This window comes from Odocoileus virginianus, chromosome 23 (genome assembly GCF_023699985.2).
Source record: "Odocoileus virginianus isolate 20LAN1187 ecotype Illinois chromosome 23, Ovbor_1.2, whole genome shotgun sequence".
Classification (NCBI taxonomy): domain Eukaryota; kingdom Metazoa; phylum Chordata; class Mammalia; order Artiodactyla; family Cervidae; genus Odocoileus; species Odocoileus virginianus.
The window spans coordinates 29,700,696-29,723,747 of NC_069696.1; the positions used below are offsets into that span (position 1 = coordinate 29,700,696).

Below are 23,052 nucleotides of genomic sequence, written 5' to 3' on the forward strand. Positions count from 1 at the left end.
GGACCTACACATAATAACCTGGATAGAAACGAGAAACACAGCATGGAGGGAAAACATTAAGAGACACAGTGAGGTGTGTGGGATGAAACCATTTATATAAATTTTAATTATGGGGATAATAAGAGACACTTAAAACACATATAAACCAAAAGAATGTTCATTCAATACATGAGAATGATTTCCAGAGACTGAAAGAAGGGATGGAAAAGGGAATAAAAAACCCAAAGAGATGGTCACATTCTGCCCCAAAATGGTAAGTGGCATGAACTGAGGGGTATCATTATTAACTAAGTGCACCAACACTTCAAAGTAAAAATAAAGAGAATAACAAATAACTATTATCCATGATAATGTTGAACAAGAACAGCCTCAAGAGGATGTGGGGGAGTGGCCTGATAACAGCAAGCTGATCATCACAGACCAAAATCAATGCAAACAAGTTGTATCTCTAAAAACAGATAATTGAGATTTAAAGATACAAAAAAGGGGGCTATTAATATGAAACATGTTAACAGTTATGCAAGTAAGATTTTAAGATGGTTTATAGCAGCAGAATGAGATACACATATAATCTCAAAAAGGACTGCAAAAGAATACATTAAAAGTATGGACAAAACCCAAGTGAATGATGACAAATTGCTGCTCTGATAACCAGTTTTCAAATCTGTTCAGATTCTTTCATTTAGAGGCTAAAAGATGATAAGATTTATAAGCATAAATAAACAAGGGCTATGAATAAAGGGAATTCTTTTCATGGAAATTGTTATGACTATAGGTAAAATTATATATGGCATATAAAGACTTTACAAGGTGATAAAAGGAAAAGAATGACAGGTCTACGAATTTTTTTAATTTAAATATGATTTCAGGTTTTATCTAATTTCTAATTAACAATCAGCAGCAGTTTGAAACACTCCAGCTTTTAATTTCTAAGTTTTTAACTGCTGCTGCTGCTAAGTCGCTTCAGTCGTGTCCGACTCTGTGCGACCCCATAGACGGCAGCCCACCAGGCTCCCCCGTCCCTGGGATTCTCCAGGCAAGAACACTGGAGTGGGTTGCCATTTCCTTCTCCAATGCATGAAAGTGAAAAGTGAAAGTGAAGTCACTCAGTCGTGTCTGACTCAAGAGACCCCATGGACTGTAGCCTACCAGGCTCCTCCATCCATGGGATTTTCCAGGCAAGAGTACTGGAGTGGGGTGCCATTGCCTTCTCCGAAGTTTTAACTACCTGTAAATATTTCAGAAGATCCATGCTGAAATTATCTCTTATTTTATGTTTATTTTTGGTTATGCTGGGTCTGCATTGCCACGCGGACTTCTCTCTAGTCGTGACAAGCAGGGCTTCCTCTCTAGGTATGGTGTGCAGGCTTCGTTGTGGTGCAGAGCCCGTTGTGCAATACGGGCTCTAGGGTGCATGGGCCTCAGCAGGTGCAGCACAAGGGTTCAGCAGTCGTGGTTCCTGGGCTCCAGAGCACGGGCTCAATAGTTGTGGTGCACAGGCTTTGGGATCTTCCCAGATCAGGGATTGAATCCAGGCTTCCTGCATTGGCAGGTGGATATTTTTACCACCGAGCCACCAAAATTCTCTTTTAATATCAGAATATGTTTGGGAAAATGAATGATCTTAATCTCTATATTTTACAAAAAGCTTATGTAATACTGTTCAGTATTTTGTTTAATAACATAAACTTTAGAAAAAAAATTTTTTTTCAACACTCTCTACTCACTGGCTATTTAATTAGTTAATTAGTTATTAATACATGTCCCAATAAATACTCCTCTGTTTATTACCATCCTAAATCTCAAAGGATTTTAGTAATGAATCCAATTATTATCAAAGAAGGCCAGAAGACATGAAGAATTACACACAAACATCGGTACATAGGTACTAGGACTTCCCCGTAGCTCAGATGGTAAAGAATCTGCCTGCAATACAGGAGACCCAAGTTCGATCCCTGGGTCAGAAAGATCCTCAGGAGAAGGGAATGGCTCCCCACGCCAGTATTCCTGCCTGGAAAATCCCAGGGACAGAAGACCCTGGCAGGCTACAGTCAGTGGGGTCACAAAGAGTCAGACTTACATAAAATAACTTAAAAAATGAAGAAGCTGTTGATTATAAGACACAGAAAGAAGCACAGTAACTTCAAAAATGTAATGAAATCCATAAATTGGTGTCAGAGTTACTCTCAGATTATATGGCAGCTACTAAGCCTTCCTGAGTGTGAGAAGCAGTAATTAATAACAGACTGTCATGTCACACCTCAGGAAAGTGAAAACACTTCTGCCCTTAGGATGAAGTGAAATTTTCAAAGATAAAAATATTTCCACCTTGGTACTAGTTCCTGGAGGAAATAAAGTGTTAAAGACTGCTAGACATACTTTTAATTCTTTCACAAGACTTGGGATGGTGATTCTATTGCAAGTTTTTAAAAAATCTATGGAGACTTTATTTAAAAGCAGAGTGTTTGATCTTGGATCCACGGATTTAGATTATTCGGGTTGAGTTGGGGCCCAGCAGAAATATGTCTATTGAAGAATACAGAATGAAGAATCCCACTGATCTGGAACCCATGGACACCAACCAATCCTCCAGCCTTTATCTCATGTATCAAATGTAGATACCACAGAAATGCAATGTATGATAATTACCAGACTGAACTATACAACATTTGTGTGGTGTGCAAATGTTTAAATCTACATGCTTTACTGAATGCTATTTGTAACATGCTCATTCTGAATGCCTGGTGATTTTTTTTTTCTGCCTGTACCATGAATTAGAAGATTCTAGTTGAGAATTCCCAGGGATGGGGGAGCCTGGTGGGCTGCCGTCTATGGGGTCACACAGAGTCGGACACGACTGAAGTGACTTGGCAGCAGCAGCAGTTGATATAAACATAGCAACCAAATATAAACAATGTTGACATCAAATGGTATCAGAATTTTCTTTCAATTCTTAGCTTACTACTTGGAAAGCAGATATTTAAAAATTCTTGATTCTGAGATCCAAAGTATGATCAAATATATAAGCTGATAGAGTGCCATGGGAGGGGACTACTTGGCAGGATTTTTGTCACTGAAGTTCTTAAATTTGGTTGAGCAACAGAATATTCAACTGGAATATCTTGGGATTGGTATAAATATGTGTATTTTAAACACTATCTGGGTAATTCATAAGAAAAGATTTGAAGACCATCAATAAAGTAAATTATTGGGAGTATCAGTCAGACTATAAAATCAGACTTAAAAGCTTGTTTAACTCTACATTACATTACAGAATTTCAGGAGCTTAAAGACTTGACTAAATCACAGAACTAGAAAACTAAAGGCCAATAACTTTCATAAGCACTGACACAAAAGTCCTTAACAAAATATTTGCAAAATGCATACAGCAAAATATAATGTGAATTATTCACCATAATCAAGCAGGATTTAGCCCAAGAATACAAGTTTGTTTTAACATATAAAGATGAGTTAATATAATACATTATAATAGAATGAAGGACAAAAATCACATTATCATGTCAAGACATTTAGAAAAAGCACTCAACGAAACCCAGCCTCCATTTATGACAAAAACTCTCAACAAACTAAGACTGGAAGAATCAGGTCTTAGAATGGGAAAGCACCCCAGATCACTAGAAGGTAGTGCTTTGAAAATTTAAAAACTGCTTCTTCCTAAAGTTAAATAATAATATTTTAAAACTCAATAATATTCAAATATCAGAAACTTAAGGAGAAGATAACTCTTTAAATTGTTCCAATTCTTTAACAGTTATTAGGAAGACTGCAATTTATGAAATTCATTATCCAGATGCTTAAGTCTTTCAAAAGGCATTAAAAGGATGCCAAAGAACCACTTAGGTACTTATCCTCTGGCCTTATATATTTCTCTATTGCTTAAATTCATATGACGCAGTGGAAAACCTGGTAACTATACAATTGCCCCAGAGAGAGCAAATTATACTATAGCAAATACTCTGTCCCATTTTCCATATGCCACACCTTCCTCATGCACCATCTACAATCAATCTCCCCCCTCACATCACCCATTCTCCATAGGGCTAACCCTGCTCAGTAGAGGAAGGAGACAGGGACAAAGTTTTTATATTTTATATCACATACTCACCCACACAGATGGCCGTGGTCACTTAAAGTATGTCCTTCTTTTGAAAGGTCACCAACCAATAGACTGAACTACTGGGAGATCTTATAGCCATGTTGTTTAAACCTGTCTCTCTAGCTCTCAAGTATTTCCCTAATACCCACTGTGAACTTTATTTTCAACATTTTCTATGGGAGAAGAAGGTCCTTCACTCCCATTCCTTACCAAGTAATCACAAGACTTCAAGAAAATGAAGATTAAAAAACAGGAGCTCTCTCTCCTCCAAATTTCAAAACCATTACCATTCTTACCTTGGAGGAGAACTACCCAGATAGGAGGCATTACACCAGTAAACTGAGGAGATGCAGTTAGTCTTAGGGAAAGGCAAACAGCCTCAGTCCTTGCTTTACTCATTTATGTTGGTGGCTGTGACTGTGTTTGTACCACATAGTGACGCTGAGTAGTGTCAGAAACCATATGGCTCACAAAGCTTAAAATACTGACTATCTGGCCCTTTAAAGAAAATGTTTACAGCCTTAATGATCAAGGGAAAGGAGCATTAGTGATGCTACTGGGGGGTTATTTCAAACTACCTACTAGAAGTTTCACACAAGCATAAACAATGATATCGCCCACCACAGTACCCCAAAATAGGAAGTCAGTCTGCACCTCAGTTCCAATGAACGTAGGACGAATATACAGACTCGCAGATGTTGAGTAGGGGACCCACTCCTCATCCAATTTCACAAGCTGCCGAATACACTCTAAAAGCTCTTTCTTGTCAAACGCCTGAAGGAATGAAAAACACAATGAATAATACAACGTTTTTCCACTGCAGCAGTAAGAAATGATCCTCATGAGAGCTTTGACGGTTAAAAAAGTACTAAGAAGCAAATCCCTGGAGGTCCAGTGGTTAGGACTTGGTGCTTTCACTGCAGTGACCCAGGTTCAATCCCTGGTCAGGGAACTAAGATCGTGCAAAGCCACATAGTATGGGCAAAAAAAAAAAAGTACCAAATAAGTAAGCAAATAAATAAATAAAAATTTATAACTAATAATAATAAAACCAAGCAACTTTTTTCTGTGACTTTTCCCCCTCAAATTGTGGTGGAATGATAGGTTAGTCACATAAGGAAGATAAATAAGTGGTTCCCTACCTCTTACCAAACCCAAATACTAACTGTAGTTGATGATGTACTTAAATGTGAGAAAACATTAAGATTTCTATTAAAAAAAAATACAAAGCATCAGTGTCACCTTAAAGCAGAATTCTTAAATAAAAGACATAAAGCATAAATCATTAAGGGAAAAAAATGGACAAAATTTGACTATTTAAAACTTAAGGCCATCCAAGCATGGAAATTATTTGATCTAAAAACAAAACTAATCAGTTGTAAAGCAAAATACAACGTGCTTTTTATAAAGTATGTAATTGAAGTGACTATAATCCAGTATTGATCCCATCAAATGGCATTAAGTTGCCAGAAAGATACTATGGCCTGGGATATAGGTGATGGGTAGATTTTATTAAAATAAGAGTTATGTGTGAATATCTTTAATTCATTTGATTAGGTTTCTAAATCTTCAGTCTAATAAAGTTGAAATGTCTTAGAATATTAGTTTTAATAGAGCTGAACAGTTATGTTCAAAATGTGTTAAAAAAGAAAGCATGCTTATATTCAGATAAAGGGCATTTATATTTTTCAGTTAAGCCTCAGACTTAAGTAAATGTTAAGGGCTTATCTTCCCTCATTATCATTAATATTAATGAACTCTTGGATTAAATTCTGTAATACATTTAATGTAATGCTTAATAATCAAAATCAGGACTTCAAATATTTGATGTTTTTTATTCCTTCCAATATAAAATTCCAGTATTTAATTCCTATGTGCAAAAACTGAATTGGTATAAAAAATTAATGACATATGAAGAATTCTTTGCACCTTTCCCAAGTGTATTTAAACAACATAAAACTTTTAAATAACAGCAGTGGTCCCAACATTTAAAAAAAACAAACAAACTTAAGACTGTATATTCTTCAAAAGATAAAACAAGGGACACACTGGATGAAGTTTTTTGGTAGTATAACCAACAAAGGATAGTAACTGGAAAATGTTAAGATAATCTGAAAATCAGTAAGAGACAAATGAAACAATAAGAAAATGGGCGAAAGCAAAGAGTAATTTATTTCATGAAGTTGAAAAAGGGTTTTACATACTAAATAGGTGATAGCTTGTAAAATAAGTAGTTTCTACTTACTTGGCAGGGCATACTTCTGAAAGAAACATACTTTCAGAGAGATGGGATGGGTTATTCAAGGTAGACATGAGTCAGAAACACACATGAATAGAGTTCATGACATCAGGGTTTGGCTACTGAAGTACTAACTTGTAATAGCAATCACAGCGTAGCAGTGTTACAGAAATCAGGACTGCCAATCTCCCTGTGTCAAGTACAGGGTTTCTGTTACTCCTGTCTAGAGGTAAGATTTAGTGGCAAGAACTTGACTAGGGATTTAAAAACTTACATCCAAGTTCTTACCCTGTCCCTTTACTCTGTGTGAGCTTAGGCAAGTCATCTCACCTCTCTGGGCTTAAGCTTTTTACCGTCTGAGTCACCACGAATTTCTGGGCTTAAGCTTTTTAATCTGTAAAAAGGTGCCGCTAAAATTTACAAGGCATACCTTCTTGACAGTGGCTCACTGCTACGACTAAAAATGCAAAGGATGTAAAACCATATAATGCAGTTTGTGGCAGAGTTGATGTCCAATAAATGTTACTTCCCTTTCCTTCTGTCCCCATTTTAAAAGGATTTCCCAGTGATTTGTCTGTAACGGGTAAAGAGTAGAACTAGGACTAATCAAAAGAAATTACCTGAATGTTTCTTCTGCTACTATACTATGGCCTCTGAAGAAAGTGGGTGAAGCATGGGTTCCAAAAGGAAGAAGAAGGAAGAGCTTCGCTGGTGGTCCAGTGGTTAAGAATCCACCTTCCAATGCAGGAGGCGTGGGTTCAATCCCTGGTAGGGGTACTAAGATCCCACACACTGTGGCAACTAAGCCTGCATGCCACAACGAAGAATCCGCACAGCCAAAATAAAATAAAAAGGAAGGAGAAGAGTCTGGCTGAAAGAGTCATCACCTGGGTTTCTTCAGGTGAAGGTCAGGGACAAATGAAATACCTCAATGGAGAAAAGACTTCTTTCAGTTTAGAAAGGCAGCCTGTTCAAGTCTCGGGGAATGAAAGTAATCTAAGTTACCTCCTACCTAGGCATGAACCTTAGGGTCTTCCAACCCACCTCAGAATGAATTCTGCTCCATAACAAACAATGGTATAGTCAGGACCCAGGGGCTATGAGAAAACATTTTTACATCCTTTTTTTAAAAAAAGTTAATAAAACTTGGGGTAAAATATCAAAACAACTAATTAAATCACTGTATACTTATTAGTAGTATCTTAAGCAATTAGGGAAAACACTCCTTAATTATCTGCGTAGTACACCATATTTCATACTACAATTTCATATAGTCTTTAAATTTTATTATTTCAGTTTGAGGCATATTTTTCTTCCTTATCCTGTTATGTCCCACATACACATTAAATCCTCACAGACACTCACAAAGAAATAGATTGTGGAATTGCCAGATGGTTCCGTCCTTGCATTTTTACCTCACTGATTAAAAAACTGACCAGAAATAACTTCAGTGCTCATACGGTTTATAGTAAATACTGACCTAAATACTCAGTAATGTTTCATTTGGTGGAATTCAGTGACCCATTACAAGAGAAATTCCCAAATTTACATACCGGCAGAGTGGCCCTCATAGCAGATCGGTACATCCTATCCATGTTGAGGTTTGGCCGAAACAGACGAATTTTATTATCTACTCCCCGAAATGCCTTCAATCCTTCAAATAACTGAAGATAAAAGAAAAATATTTGTTAGAAGGTAAATGAATGAAAACAATCCCCATGTTCTGAAGACTGACTTTTCTATGGCTCTTATCACCTTCACCATGTAAAGCTACTGATTGACACAGACCCTAAATCTAGAAAAGCCAGACAGACTAGTTTAGTCACTAGGATAAAAAGGAAGTCCCTTTATCACCAAGATCTGGAGGGAATTCAGAGTTATTCCAACTACAGAGCTGGTTGGTTAAATAACACATCAGTAGAGGCTGGAAGAAAACATGTCTACACAACGTGGACTGACTGCCTACAAAAAAACAGAAATGGAATCAAAGACCCCACAGTACCCAGCCCCCAATCCATCCCAAAATACCCAAGGATCTTTTCATTTTATCTGGCTCCTATGAACTCTGAAGAGTGGATATCTAGATGTGACTGGAGGTGGGTCAGCCTCCCAAATCACAGAAATCAAGCAGCTCAGGACTCTTGTTAGGGCAATGCCACCTTCTTAGGGTGAGGCCACAAAAAAAATATGAAAAGACTTTTGAAGTCAGTGCATATTGGTAAATATATAGAAAAGAGGAAAAATCGAACATTTTAATAGGAATTTTTTTGTGTGATAAACTATCTGAGAATCTAAAAAGGATGAATGTATGTATATGTATAGCTGAATCATGATGTTGTAGACCAAAGTCTAACTCCACATTTTAAATCAACTATACTACAATAAAAATTTTTTTAAAAAGGGAAATTTCTACCACAGGTTCTCTAAGTGATTGCTACAACAAACAGGTTAAAACAAAGTAAAGATATGGATGATTTGAACAACAGGAACAACAAACTAACCTAGTGGACACAAGGCCCTGCACATGCCACCTGCAGAAGGCATGATCTTTGCACATGTTTAAGATAAGCTAGATATCAAAAGCAAAAATATAACCATAAGATATACACATTTTGGAAAAAAAGAAACCCATTACCTAATATTAAGTGTGAGTTAAAGAAGAAAAATAATGGAAATTAGAAAACATGCTAAGCTGAATGAGAATGAAAAATAGAGCCTTCAGATGCTTAGAGCCTCAAAGCTTACCAGAGAAAAGAAATACAAATTCTGGAGCACAATTAAAAAGCACAAAATGAGATGTTTTGTTGAAATGCAAATATGTGGCTAATTTATTAACTGTAATAAGACTAGAGCTTTGGTTAAAAGATATGGTTGTCAGATTAATTCAGCTGGTAACAACTGAAACAAAAAAGCATAAAAAGTAATGTCATATAAACACTTTTAAAAATGAAGCTGGTGAGGTTATATTGCTAAATATATAATAAAACAAACTTTCAGACAAGAAGCACTGCCGGAAATAAACAAGGTAAGTAACTTTATAAAGTTCAATTTATTTCAGTTTAAAAATTGTACACATTTGATATAGGTTCAAATTTACATAAAGGTTATATGATAATGTCATTGAATAATGCATATGCAAAATATACAAAGGATAATGGTCTAACTAAGCTGGATTTATCACAAGAATAGACATTGGTTTAACATTAGAAAATATATGAAAATCATATATTACATTATATGATTATTATATTAATAGCTTATGTGAAAAAAAACTATATATCATCTCACTGATATAATAAATGCATCTGATAAAACTGAACATTCATTTATGACTTAAAAATAAAATTTCCTCAATAACTAAGGAAAAATATAATCTTCCTTAAGTGATAAAGGCTTTCTTCAATAAATTGGCAACAAATATATTCAAAATGGCAATTTTGTAGAAAGTATCGTTGATTTACAATGCATTAGTTTTAGATATGCAGCAAAGTGATTCAGTTTTATATATACATATATATATATTCTTGTTCAGACTCTTTTCCATTATAGGTTATCACAAGATATTGAATATAGTTTCCTGTCCTATATAGTAGGTCCTTGTTGTTTATCTATTAAAGTGATAAAATTTAAAGCTTTTCTTTCAGATTGAGGCCATCACACATTGCCTGTTGTAACTACAAATACTTTAAATCAATACTATATTACCAATAAAAAAAAGCAAGGGTCATGAAATAACTCTAGGGGATCTCTCTGACCCAGGTATCAAACCCACGTGTCTTATGTCTCCTGCATTGGCAGGAGGGTTCTTTACCACTAGCACCACCTGAGAAACCCTGAAATAGAAATATAAAGTTAGGAGAAGAAAAAAAACTGTCATAGATCTTGAGACACAGAAAAGATTAAATGTAGAAAATCCAGAAAAACTGACATAATCTTTTGAAATTACCTGTTTAGGCAAGGTAACCAGATAAGAAACTATATTCCCATGTAACAGCAGCAGTTAAAAAATAAAAACACTACTTAAGGTAGAATTAAAACCAATTCCTAGGTAGGGAAAATGTAACATAAGTGAATGACATAAGGAAAATATAAAACTTATCAAGTCATTAAAGACCTAACTAAAGCAGAAAGCAATCTCATAGTCATAGACTGAAAGATTCAATATTATAAAGACTGCACTGATGTACAGTGCAGGTAAGGTTGCTCTGTGTTATGCAGCAACCCAAATGGGAGGAGAGTTCAAGGGAGAACGGATATATAGAGAGAGAGGGCTGAGTCTTCAGTTGCCCACTTGAAACTATCTCAATGTTGGTAATCGACTATACTCTAATCAAAATCAAAAGTTTAAAAAAATAAAACGCTTTAGGATTAAAATACATATACATATAAAGATGCCGATTCTCCCACAACTGACTCATAAAATGTAATGCAATCCAAATGAAAATCATGTCAGGACATTTATTTTTCTTGCAACAAACTGAATCACAAAAATTTGACTGACATGATAAACCGAATCTAAGTTATAAGAAAAAGCAAAAGAACAAGAAATATGCAAGGCACTCTTGAAGAGTGAAACAGAAGGACCTGTCCTAGTAGACATTAAGACTCCTTATTTAAAAAAAAAAAAAAAAAGCCTCCTTATAGTGATTTGGAGATAAAGACAGTGTGGCTTTTGCCCAGATAGATAAGCAAAACAATGAAACAAAAGAGATCCAGATAGACAAGACAATGGAAGACAAATGGAGATCTAGAAGCAGAACTTCACGTACAGGCTAAGATGTGCTCTGATGTATTGGAAGGAAAAAAGTCTTCTTTAATGGTGCTGGGACAATTGGGTATCCATAGGGAAACAAAACAAACAAAAAGTGAAACAGGTCACCAGCCCAGGTTGGATGCATGAGACAAGTGCTCGGGGCTGGTGCACTGGGATGACCCAGAGGGATAGGATGGGGAGGGAGGCGGGAGGGGGGATCAGGATGGGGAACACATGTAAATCCATGGCTGATTCATGACAATGTATGGCAAAAACCACTACAATATTGTAAAGTAATTAGCCTTCAACTAATAAAAATAAATGAACAAAATAAAAAATTTTTTAAAAAAAAGAAAAATTGGACCCCTCCTTCATACAAAAATCAACTTCTGAAATTAAAGACCTAACTATCACAGATAAAATAAATAATACAGGAAGATGTCTTCATAATCTAGGAGTAGAAAAAGACTCTTTAAACAAGACACAAAACCAAACCTAAAGCAAAGATTGATAAATTCAACTTTTAAAAATTGAAATGTGGAGTTCCCTGGTGGCCTAGTGGTTAGAATTCTGGGGTTTCACTGCCTTGGCCTGGGTTCAATCCCTGATTGGGAAACTAATAATCCACAAATTGCATGGCATAGCCCGCACCTCTCCAAAAAGTGAAATTTATTTCTTGTCATCAAAAATTTATGGGGAGAATAAAAAGTCAGAGTGTGGAAGAAGATATTTAAAACACATATAAATGACATAGGACCCATACTCAAAATATATAAAGTACTTCTACAAATCAAAAAGACAACACAATAGAGTGAGCAAAAGATGGAAATAAGCAGGCACTTCAAATAAAATGAAATCCAATTGACAAACATTTGAAAATGTGATCAACCTCTTCAGAAGTGGCAATTAATATCACAATAACATGCAATTTTATTAATAAGCTAAAAATTTAAAGTCAGGCTATAAGAACTGGCAAAGTTGATGAGTTGTGATTGAACGTATTTGCTAATTCATGGCTAGTGGGTATAAAAAAATGGTAAAGTCACTATGGAAAAGTTTCTCTTTTCTCATAAAATTTAAGATATATTCAATACCAGCAGCACATTCCTAGATATACCCTCAAGTAGTATTTCTCAAAGTTTTTTGGTATCAGGTGCCTTCACACCCTTAAAAATTATAAAGATCTCAAAGAGCTTTTATTTTAAAAGTATTCTATCAATATTTATCATAGCCATAGTGAGAAACTGTATTCATTAACAATAATAGACTATGACATTAAAATATTTTCATTCACATTATCTGTATTTTCCAAGAGGATTAATATCAAATGTGGTCCTGTTTTACATTATTGCCAATCTTTAACATTTGGCTTAACAAAAGACAACTGGATTCTCCTATCTGCCTCTGCATTCAGTCTCCTGCAATAAAAATTTTGGGTGAAGTACACAAAGAAAATCCAGTCTCATACTGATATACAGTTGAGGAAGAAAGTACTTCTGATAACTTTTTCAGATAATCGTGGCTATTAATCTCCGATACTCCTCTAAAACTTGACAACTGCTGGTCCCTTACAGCTTAGCTGCACCGCAGAATCTGAAAGCCCATCAATGAGGTTTTTATATTCCGTTAATTTCTTAAAAGCCAATGGTCTCAGTCAGGGTTCCACTGAGAAGAAACAGAAGCAGGAGAAATATATACAACATTTACAGATCTATTGGAAGAAAGTGCCCAAAGCATCTGTGGAGACTGGCTAAGCAAAGTCCAAAATCTGCAGGATAAGCACCGAAAAACAGAAGGTCACAAGCAGGCTGGACCAGGAGATGTGCGCTGCAGCCCATCCCCAACTGACTCAGGAAGGGAGAGGCAGAGCAAGACAGTGAGTGCATGTGAGCAGCCAGACCTACACAGATGTCCTGAGGTCAGGCTCACCCACAGGAATCTCCCTCTGGATAACTTCAAATCAACCAATCAGGGACTTTAACCACATCTGCAAAATTCCTAAAAACTCCACCCAGATTAGTGTGGATTGAACGACTAGAAGAAGGCACACACAAAATGATCACTGCCTCCCAAAGTCCTCCAAGGCTCACAACAGAATGTCCTTGCAGTCCATCCCCAAAGAATGAAAAATGGAATTTTAGGGACCTCAGTTTACATAACCAAACTGACACATCAAAAGTCCGATCTTGCACTTGAATTTTCTTTTTTTTCCTTTTAAAATGTACTTCAGGGATTTTTGTTTTTTAATTGTTTATTTTTTAATTTTATGGCTGCAGCAAGCAGGATTCAGTTCGCTGACCAGGGATCGAACCTGCGCCCACTGCAGTGGAAGCATGGAGTCTTAACCACTGGGCTACCAGGGAAATCCTGCACTTTGAATGAATTTTACTCATACATAAATTTGTAATATCATGGAACACTCATTTGGAAAAATACTGGTTGCCTGAGTTACACAGATCTTTCAAAAGGTAACTCCTTTTAAAACCACCAATATCATTAAAACATTGGTAACCACCAATATAATACAAAATAAGGCTGCTTTAACAGGAGGAAAGGGTGGTGGATACAAATTTTCCAAAAATTCCAATTTTCACTTGAGAGCTAGAATTTTATCACTGCCAATAAATATAGTCCATTGTTTTACTTGAAGTGACAGGCTTATTTCATTCATTTTCAAAAAAACACACAGAAGTTTAAACAACTTTGTTCTTTCCAGGAACAATGGCGCCAGGTAGAGAAAGCAGCCAGTTGAGTTCACAACACAAAAACAATCATGCGGTTGGCTTTTCCTTGAGGCAACCATAGCATTTCAGAACAACAGAGTGCTTCATGTGAAATGGATGTTTTCTCACACGGAATAAAATGTTTATGTAAGAGTCAAGATTTAATAAACTCAATCATTATTATGCTTCATTGAGAACATTAAGTAAAGCTGACATTCTTTTTATACTGCAATGCACGGCAATAAACAATATAATGACTAACAGAGGTTGGGTGGCAAAGCATTATCTGGTACAAATGTCAACACAATGAGGAAGAAAAATAATACCTTGGTATTACTGTGAAGAGTTTTACCTTAGGCAATCTCTTCAAAGGGTAGCCTAGGGGGTCTATGGACCCCACTTGGAGAACTGCTGACTTAAAGAAACATGTAAACAAATTTTCAAGAATGTTCAAAGAAGGAAACTAAACAAGTGCCAAGTCAACAACAGACTGAATATATTCACATAATATAACACTACTGCTACAAGGAACACATGATGCGGTACCTACCGCCCTGAGACTCAGATAACACAGGTCTCTGCCCTGAGTTTCACACTTTTGAAGGCCTCTCACCTCTATCTTCCCCCAGTTGTGACCTCCTTGGAGCAAGAAGTTGACTGGACCCTTTTCCAGACAGACTCCAAATATTCAGTTCTAGGGATTCCCTGAATTCCCTGCCCAAATGGCCCTGATTCTATTTTCAGGGTCTGAATGGGCCTCCATAGGTTCATCCTCTTAAAAACAGACAGGATCACTAGGGTGCTTGCATCTAAGTCCAAGGGATGGCCAAGGGTCATCTGTTTGCAGGTGGAGTGGGCATCTATGTGCATGTGCAAAAGGCCCCATGTGGTCCAGGATATCCAGGATTGAAATAGACAGACAGGGTGGACTATGGGATGTCTCTGTTTTTACTTTTGTCCCAGACCCCACAGACATTAGGATTGGTCCTGGATGGATAGATCTCACATAATATTGAGCTCAAATAATAGATATGTGTGCATGTGCACACACACGCAATATATATGTTTATATAATTCCACTTATACAAAGTTCAAAAAGAGGCAAAACTTTAATGTTAGAGGTACACATAATCCAAGTGAAAAGCAAAGAAAAATCATCATAAAAGTAAGAATAACACGTGCCAGAAAATGAAGGGTTTATGACATAGAAGGAGCACAAAGAAGGCTTCTGGGATACTCAAGCTGTCCATTTCCTCGCCTGGATGGTAGCTATTTGGGCACTCCTTTATAAGAATTCATTAAATAGTATGCTGTCCACTTTTTCAAATTATGTGTTATGTCACTAAATATTTATCTCAACCCAAAAATGAAGTACATGTTGTAAAATTTCATTTTCTTTCATCCAGATTCCCTACTCACACTTCCATTTCTCTCCTTTACTATGTGAAAGTGTCACTATTTACGGTCGGGAAGATCCACTGGAGAAGAGATAGGCTACCCACTCCAGTATTCTTGAGCTTCCCTTGTGGGTCAACTGATAAAGAATCGCCTGCAATGCGGGAAACCTGGGTTCGATCCATGGGTTGGGAAGATCCCTGGGAGAAGGGGAAGGGTACTCACTCTAGTGTTCTGGCCTAGAGAATTCACTGTATAGTCCATGGGGTTGCAAAGAGTCAGAAATGACTGAGCAACTTTCATTTTCACTTTTTTTAATCAAAATATATGTTTGAATCAAGAAAACCACATGTAGTTTTAGCTCTAAAAACAAACAAAAAAAAAAAAATGGGGCTGATAAGTGGAGGAGAAAGATGTCCAAGGAGATGATATGCATGTTGATTTGTGGGTCAAAATAATGACTCTAGACAGGGTCTGAACCCAGGATGTTTAACTCCAGAATCTGAATGATAAACTACATTTTTCTCACTTAAAACAATTAGAAGAGCTGACCCATATAAGGTTCCCAGTAGAGGGTATATTGCAGGATTTCAATAAACAAAAATAGTTATTTTATCAATATCAATATGAATATTTACTGTTTCCATCTTTCAGCCCCTTAAATAATAGACCGTTGCTTGATTCTTGAATCCCAATATTCTAGGAAAGATACCCAAAACATTAAAAATGAGTGCAGCAGTCTGCAGTGGTCTCTGTACATGGATTTCCCAGACAAGAATACTGGAGTGGGTTGCCATTTCCTTCTCCAGGGGATCTTACCTACTCAGGGATCAAACCTGGGTCTCCTATATTGCAGGCAGATTCTTTACCACTGAGCCACCAGGGAAGCCACACAGGGAACAGGAAGTATATTGTATATCTGGCTAAGTGTGAATCCTAAGAAGGACCACAGAAAGCATCTTCTGTTTAATATTTAACGCTTATAATTATTCCATTCATGCTTGAAGGCTGATATTTAATTAAATGTCCCTTAACATGCATAACAAGTTATTGCTGTCATAAAACCATGCAGTTAGCATTAAAATATAATACTGTACCTAATGATCCATTCTCAATCATTAGAAGATCTAAGAGCAGTGACTTAGTGAGCTATTAACAGTACAGGCTTTTTGATGGCTAATTTTCTTGTCAACTGTCCTTCCCATTTGCTCCAAATAATTTTCTGATAATATTATAAGTCAATGTTAGAAGTTTCATGTGCAAAACATTATATTTCTATTCTCTACACCCTAACCAATTGACATTTTAAAAATTCAAGATTATCTGAAAAATTAGTTAAGACTCACCTTCAGTCCAACTGTTTATAGACACTTATGATTGCCTCTAGTTAATATGGTAAAGCCCACACTGCCCTAGAGCTCTTTGAGCAGGGGAAGCTACTTAGTAACACAGAGAAGACCAATATGTCCCCATCATTAATTTCCAAGCACTTACTTCCACAGCATAGTGGAAAGCTGATGAACCCGGATGCAGTGAGAGGTTTTGAAGAGGTTTGATGCGTGGTTTCTCCCATCCAAGCTCCAAGGACCACTCCACTGTTAGCATATGATCCGTAAAAACCGTTCCAAAAACCAGAGTACTGGGGTCTGGTTTTTCCTTTAAAACGGTGGCTCGTGTGATTATAAGATCTTCAGCCTGGGGAAAAAAGTCAGCACCATTAAAGAAAAGTAACTGAACATCCACTAGAAAGAGGAAGCAGAGAGTAAAAAGAATTTATTTAAGTCACTGGCCATTAAAAAGTGAAATCATTTGACGTTTAAGTGTTGGCAACTAACTCAGAAACTTAACAACACTGGTGAGCCAAGCAAAACCATGCCTCCATTCAGAATCTGTTGTTTCAAATCTCTACAAAGTAGGGAATTCCCTGGCAGTCCAGAGGTTAGGTTGGGAGCTAAGATCCCAGAAGCTGCAAGGTGCAACCAAAAAACAAAAAAAAAGACAATTCTTTGCAATGTATACTACCAAACAAATATCAGAACTAAAAATTTTCAGCGACGTTTAGAAACTGGGATGAAATAGTAGATGGAGTGAAATCATCCTAAAAGAACATACTCTTCCTCACTTCCATCATCAGACCTGTGTAGAACATTCTGGAAAGAAGACAGGCGGGTCTCAGAATCAAAACAGCAGTACTCACAATGACTTATTAAACTAAAAAGAATGTCACTAAGAACGGAACCTCTTGGGATGGTTATACTCCAGCTCCCCCAAAGAATTCTTGGCAGCAGCTTCCAAAACCCTCTGGGTACACGGTAGGAGACAGGCAGCAGAGTGAAGCAAATGTTTTCCTCGTTGAAAACAGAAATGGAGATTGAACACTAAGATATAAATCCTCTATTCTGTGTTGAGGAAACAGTGAACAAAGGACCCCTTATGCAAAGAAAGATAAATAAGAGTAATAGGAAACAACTTCACACAGCCCCGTCGCACCAGCTCTCCACAGCCGGCTTGCCCATTACAAATGACCACCACACAAGCATCCAGAACCCAGACAATAGCATCACTAACTTTACCATAACTGTGGAACAGCTGACACAAGCCACAGGGGAAGGAGCACTCAGACGACTTAAGCACAAAATGAACCAAGGACAAGTTCAGGCTGTGATCAGGCTGTTAGGAAGGTCAGACTTCATTTCTTTCAACACACAAAGTCGTCATTCCCCCCCACTTTGGAACATCACCTCTTCTCATTATTCTTTGAATGACCTAGTTACATCTGGTTAATTCACTGCTTTGCAGCCACCTTTGTAGTTTGATATATTATGAATAATAAAAAATCAGTTAAGTTTAGAGTAACATTTAGGTCCAAAATATTATTTATTGTAAAACAATTAGAAAGCTTCCATTACAAAGAAGCATAAAGCATAAAGGACAGCATGTGTAGGTGCTAAATCGCTTCAGTGAGTCGACTCTTTGTAACCCTCTGGACTGTAGCCTGCCAGGCGGTCTCTTTCACTTCCATAGCTTCAGTTATCACCTGTGGTGGTGGTGGTTTGGTCGCTAAGTCATGTCTGACTCTTGAGACTCCATGGACTGTAGCCTGCCAGTCTCCTTTGTCCGTGGGATTCTCCAGGCAAGAATACTAGAGTGGGTTGCCATGCCCTCCCTCCAGGGGATCTTTCTGGCTCAGGGATCGAACCCGTGTCTTCTTTACCACTCCAACATATGTATACCTATGGCTAATTCATGTTGATGTATGGCAGAAATCAAACCAATATGTAAACCAATCATCCTTCAATTAAAAAGAAATTTAGAAAAAAAAAAAGAAGTTTGCCAGTCCATTGAGACTGTTTAGATAAGAACTCTAGCTAGAGTACTTGCAGTTAAATGTTCAGCCCCAGCATAGTGCCTGGCACACACAACAGTAAAGGTTTTCTTAAATGCTGAAAATAACATTTGGTTGATTTCAGCTGCACTCCATAATGAATGACAGACTCATTCCCAGAAGATGGCCAGGATTTAAAGTGAATGAAATCCTAACATACACTTTTTATTACATGAATGGTTTCACAGTATTCTTGTACAATGAAGCACTTGTGCTTTTGCTTTAGTTAGCTTTTTTTTTTTTTTTTAGCAGCTAGGGGGATCCTGGGCTAAGAAATACCTGGAACTGTAGCAATACAAGAAGACAAACTCAATGCAAATTTTCACTTATTAACACCATTAACAAAAGTTTCTTAATAACAGGGGAGAGTAGTAAGATACACAACAAAAACAGAAAGATGAAAGTAGATGAAAATGGGGTGGAGATACTGTGAGTAGAAGGGGTGAGTTTTTAATCCGTGATTTCAGGATACATCTTAAACACTGCAAAGGCAACAGACATCGGCTTTTTCTTTTTTTCGAAGACAAAACCAATGATTCGCATGGTTCTTCAAAAGTAAAATGACTAAGGAAAAATTCTAAATTGTGTGGTTTTAATAAAGCAATTTAATTTTTTAAAAAAGTAAAACGAAGTTCGACTTCCTATCTACTATTTCTAATATTAGGTATCAATTCTATCATTAGTTAATAATCAACAAGAAGCCAATCACACAGGGTCTTTCTACCTTTTGGGATTTCTAGGTTTTTCCAGTAACCCTACCTGCCATGAAACCAACAGGCAATGGAATATATACAATTTTCTTCCAACAAACTACAATGCAGGAGACCAAGTTTGATTCCTGGTCAGAATGATCCCCTGGAGAAGGGAATGGCTACCCACTCCAGTATTCTTGCCTGGAGAATTCCATGAATAGAGGAGCTTGGCGGGCTATAGTCCATCAGAAAAGAGTTGGACAAGACTGGGCAACTAACACTCCCATTAGTATTTCAACAACAATCTGCATAGAAACTTTTAAAAACAAGACTATGGCTTTGCCGCATATCAAACTGTAGGGTGATTTCTTTTCCTTCCCTTACTCTTGTTTCTTCCTTATCTGCTTTATTATTCTTAGTATTTTGCCTTTTTATTCACTCACTTAGTGGGCACTGCACTAAGCAAGCACAGGAGATACCAAGAGGCAAGGGTTCAGTCTTCCTTCTCTGCCACACTCGCTGCCAGTCAAGGACAAGTGGTAGCCTCTGTGAGCAAGTGTTACTCATTCAGTTACCAAGGTTGTTACCCAAAATCATCCCCCTGCCCCTCTGTTAAACAGAAACCAACAGAAACTTATCTACGTTTCAGGAGGAAGCTACAAAGAGGAAAAAAGCAGAACTGGTTAAAACTAACTAGGACCAAGATGGCAGAAGATTTGACTTCCACTAGACCTTGGGCCTCACTGTACACACATTGTAATACATTAGCTAAATGACATGTAGCGCCGTGACAGCTGACAGTTGCCATGACAACAGCCAGAAGAGCCACATACGGGAACTGGAAAGCAGAGCTGCATCAGTTCTGGGTCCAAACCACACTCCTATTCTCAGAAAATGCATGGATGTTATAATTCCCACCCTTTCCAGTTTCCTCCCTTATACTTCAATCCTCTTATACATTTGGTGTCTTTGCCTGATTGGGGTTGAAAAGTTGATCTGTGAGGGTTCCCATGTCACCACTGAATAAAGCTTGTGCTGTTCCAGGCTCAGCTTCAGTTTTGTTACTGGCTGCACAAATTTGACCAGAAAAAGAACCTCCCTGGCAGACACAGGGGTCTTGGCCCAGAGTAGAACCCTAACATAGGTCCATTCAACCAATTCAGTACCAAGTTAACCTAACAATTTTTGAGCTACTATGTACCTGTATTGAGCCAGGCACAAAGAAACTCAGGGAATGAAATAAGTCCTCTTCTCTTAGTGAGGGGAAAAACAGTATAAAGAATAAGTGATTTGGGCCAGGGGGATGTGCCAGTCTCGATAGGAGGGGGTTTGGGGGAGAACAGATACATGTATATGTATGGCTGAGTCCTGCTATTCACCTGAAACTATCACAGTACTGTTAAATGGCTATAATCAAACACAAAATGTTTTTGGTATTAAAAAAATTAAACTAAACTTAAAAAAAAGATTTTTAACATTAAAAAAAAAAGAAGGCAGGCTTATTATGCTAATAGATAACATACCTGGAAAATTCAGAGCTGGCATAATTACCTTGTGATGTTTTTCTACTGTTTTTGTAAAATCCCTTCCCAAATGGCACTTTTTCCCCTCATTATAAATGCAGTATGTGTTACTTGTCAAATATTTGAAAAAGACTAAAGAATTATAAAGAAAAAAAAAATAAAATCAACCACAATCGCAAAAGCAAACAAAAAAGAGTAAGGGAATAAATAGATGTCAAGAAGTGATCAGTACTACGAAAAAAAGGAAAGTTTAAAGGGATAGAGTGGGAAAGAGAATGCTCATTTTACACGGAAGCGGTAGGGAAGGCCTCCCTGATGAGGTGACATTTGAGCAGAGACTTGAATGAAGACAGTAGGTCATGTAGAGATTTGGGGGCAAAGTACTTCAGGCAGAGGAAACAAGTGCAAAGGCCCTGAGGTGGGAATGCACATGGTAGGTACAGGAAGCAGCAAAGAGTCAGTGTGACAAGGATGCAAGGGAAGTGAATTGACAGGAAAACCTTAGAGGCACTGTGACTTCCGGAGTAGGGGAAGGGAGGGGCCAAGAGAACCAACTACCCCATCGTGTGTGTGTGTGTGTGTGTGTGTGTGTGCGCGCGCATGTGCGCTAAGTCACACCAGTCATGTCTGACTCTCAGTGACCCTACAGACTGTAGCCCGCCAGGCTCCTCGGTCCGTGGGATTCTCCAGACAAGGACACTGGAGTGAGTTGTCATGCCCTCCTCCAGGGGATCTTCCTGAAGGATCGAACCCGTGTCTCTAGAGTCTCCTGCATTGGCAGGCAGGTTCTTCACCACTAGCGCACCTGGGAAGCCCACCCCATTGTATACTGATTGACATTTCAGTTCTCCATATATCTGCCTCTATGCAACCAAGATTGTACCCCATCTTTCTTATTTCCCCAGGACCTTTACCATAGACATTCCTGGCAGTTGAGGTAACCTGAGTTTATCTCTCCATTCCTGGTAATTTAAAGGAGCCATTAAGGCATGGCTACCATGTTTTAATTTCCTTCTGTTTTTATGAAGCATGAAGAAGCAAAGTTGAAAGGAGGAGGAGAGTTTCACTGGTAAAATAAGAGAATCTGGGTGATGTTGAGCTTTTTCTTTGAGCCTCTACACTTCCCCTTTGGCATCAGAGATTCTCAATCCTGAAAAAACGTTGGACTCAATTGTGGACATTTTTAAAAACACAAAGCTGGACACCATTCTAGAATCCCAGAGGGATGGAACAGGACTGTGTTTGTTTGTTTAAGGTACCCAAGTGGATTCTAACTACAGTCAGGGCTGAGAAACATACCATAACATTTCTCCTGAAAATTTCATCAACTTAAATAGCAATGGTTCCCAGCATCGGCTACTGAGTTGATTTACCTGGGAAGATTTTTTTTTTTTTTTTTTTAAAGAAAAATACCAATGCCCAAGGCCTACCATAAGATCAGTGAAAAAGAGATCAAGAGTGGGGCTCCACATCAGTTTTAGTTTAAAACTCTCCAGGAGAGGCTAGTCACAGGAAAGACTGAGAACCAGCAACAGAGATTTAGATCTCATGGATCTGTGAATTCTTACAGAAAATCACGTAATCTCTCACAATCATATGAACTCGGTCATCTCAAAGTGAATATGTCCAAAATGGAACACATAATATTTCCTTCAAAATTGGATACCTGTGTCCGATATTCATATTGCTTTCTACTTCCTGACTTCTCCATCCTTAATTTATTCAAAAAATTCTACTAAAAGAAGGAAAGAAAAATGAAAAGTAAAAATCTCTAACCTTTACCTGGCAATCACATTTACACTTTCCAGAGATGACCTCTGCTAGCAAATTCATTGTGTGCGTGCTAAGTCGCTTCAGCTGTGTCGGACTCTTTGCAGCCCCATGGACTGTAGCCCACCTCGTTTCTCTGTCCATGGAATTCTCCAGGCAAGAATCTTGGAGTGAGTTGCCATCCCCTCCTCCAGGAGATCTTTCCAACCCAGAGATTGAACCCACATCTCCTGCATTGGCAGGCGTACTCTTAACCACTAGTGTCACCTGGGAAGCCCAAGGATCTAATCAAAGTCCAAAGAAAGGGGAGGAAAAGGACAATACCAGACAAATTTGTACCCTTTGATTGCAAAAGCAAAAATTCTCAGAAATTCCCTTATGTCTTATTGGTTAGAAATGTATCACACTGATATCTTTAGTTGCAGGGGAGGTTGAAATGCAGGTCTGTCACTCAG

At 37.7% G+C, this 23,052-nt stretch overlaps 1 protein-coding gene across 4 annotated transcripts in view; it reads right to left on the reverse strand.

Moving 5' to 3' along the window:
- The window catches only part of BCAT1 (branched chain amino acid transaminase 1), a 132,316-nt gene that overhangs the window by 51,274 nt on the left and 57,990 nt on the right, over nucleotides 1–23,052 (reverse strand). For all 4 annotated transcript variants that reach the window (XM_020880114.2, XM_070453786.1, XM_020880109.2 and 1 more), the window contains exons 3-5: nucleotides 16,722–16,922; nucleotides 7,910–8,020; nucleotides 4,772–4,891 (exon numbers count right to left, since the gene is read on the reverse strand). In XM_020880114.2, coding sequence (XP_020735773.2) covers nucleotides 4,772–4,891; nucleotides 7,910–8,020; nucleotides 16,722–16,922 — 432 coding nt within the window. The remainder of the gene's footprint in view (nucleotides 1–4,771; nucleotides 4,892–7,909; nucleotides 8,021–16,721; nucleotides 16,923–23,052) is intronic.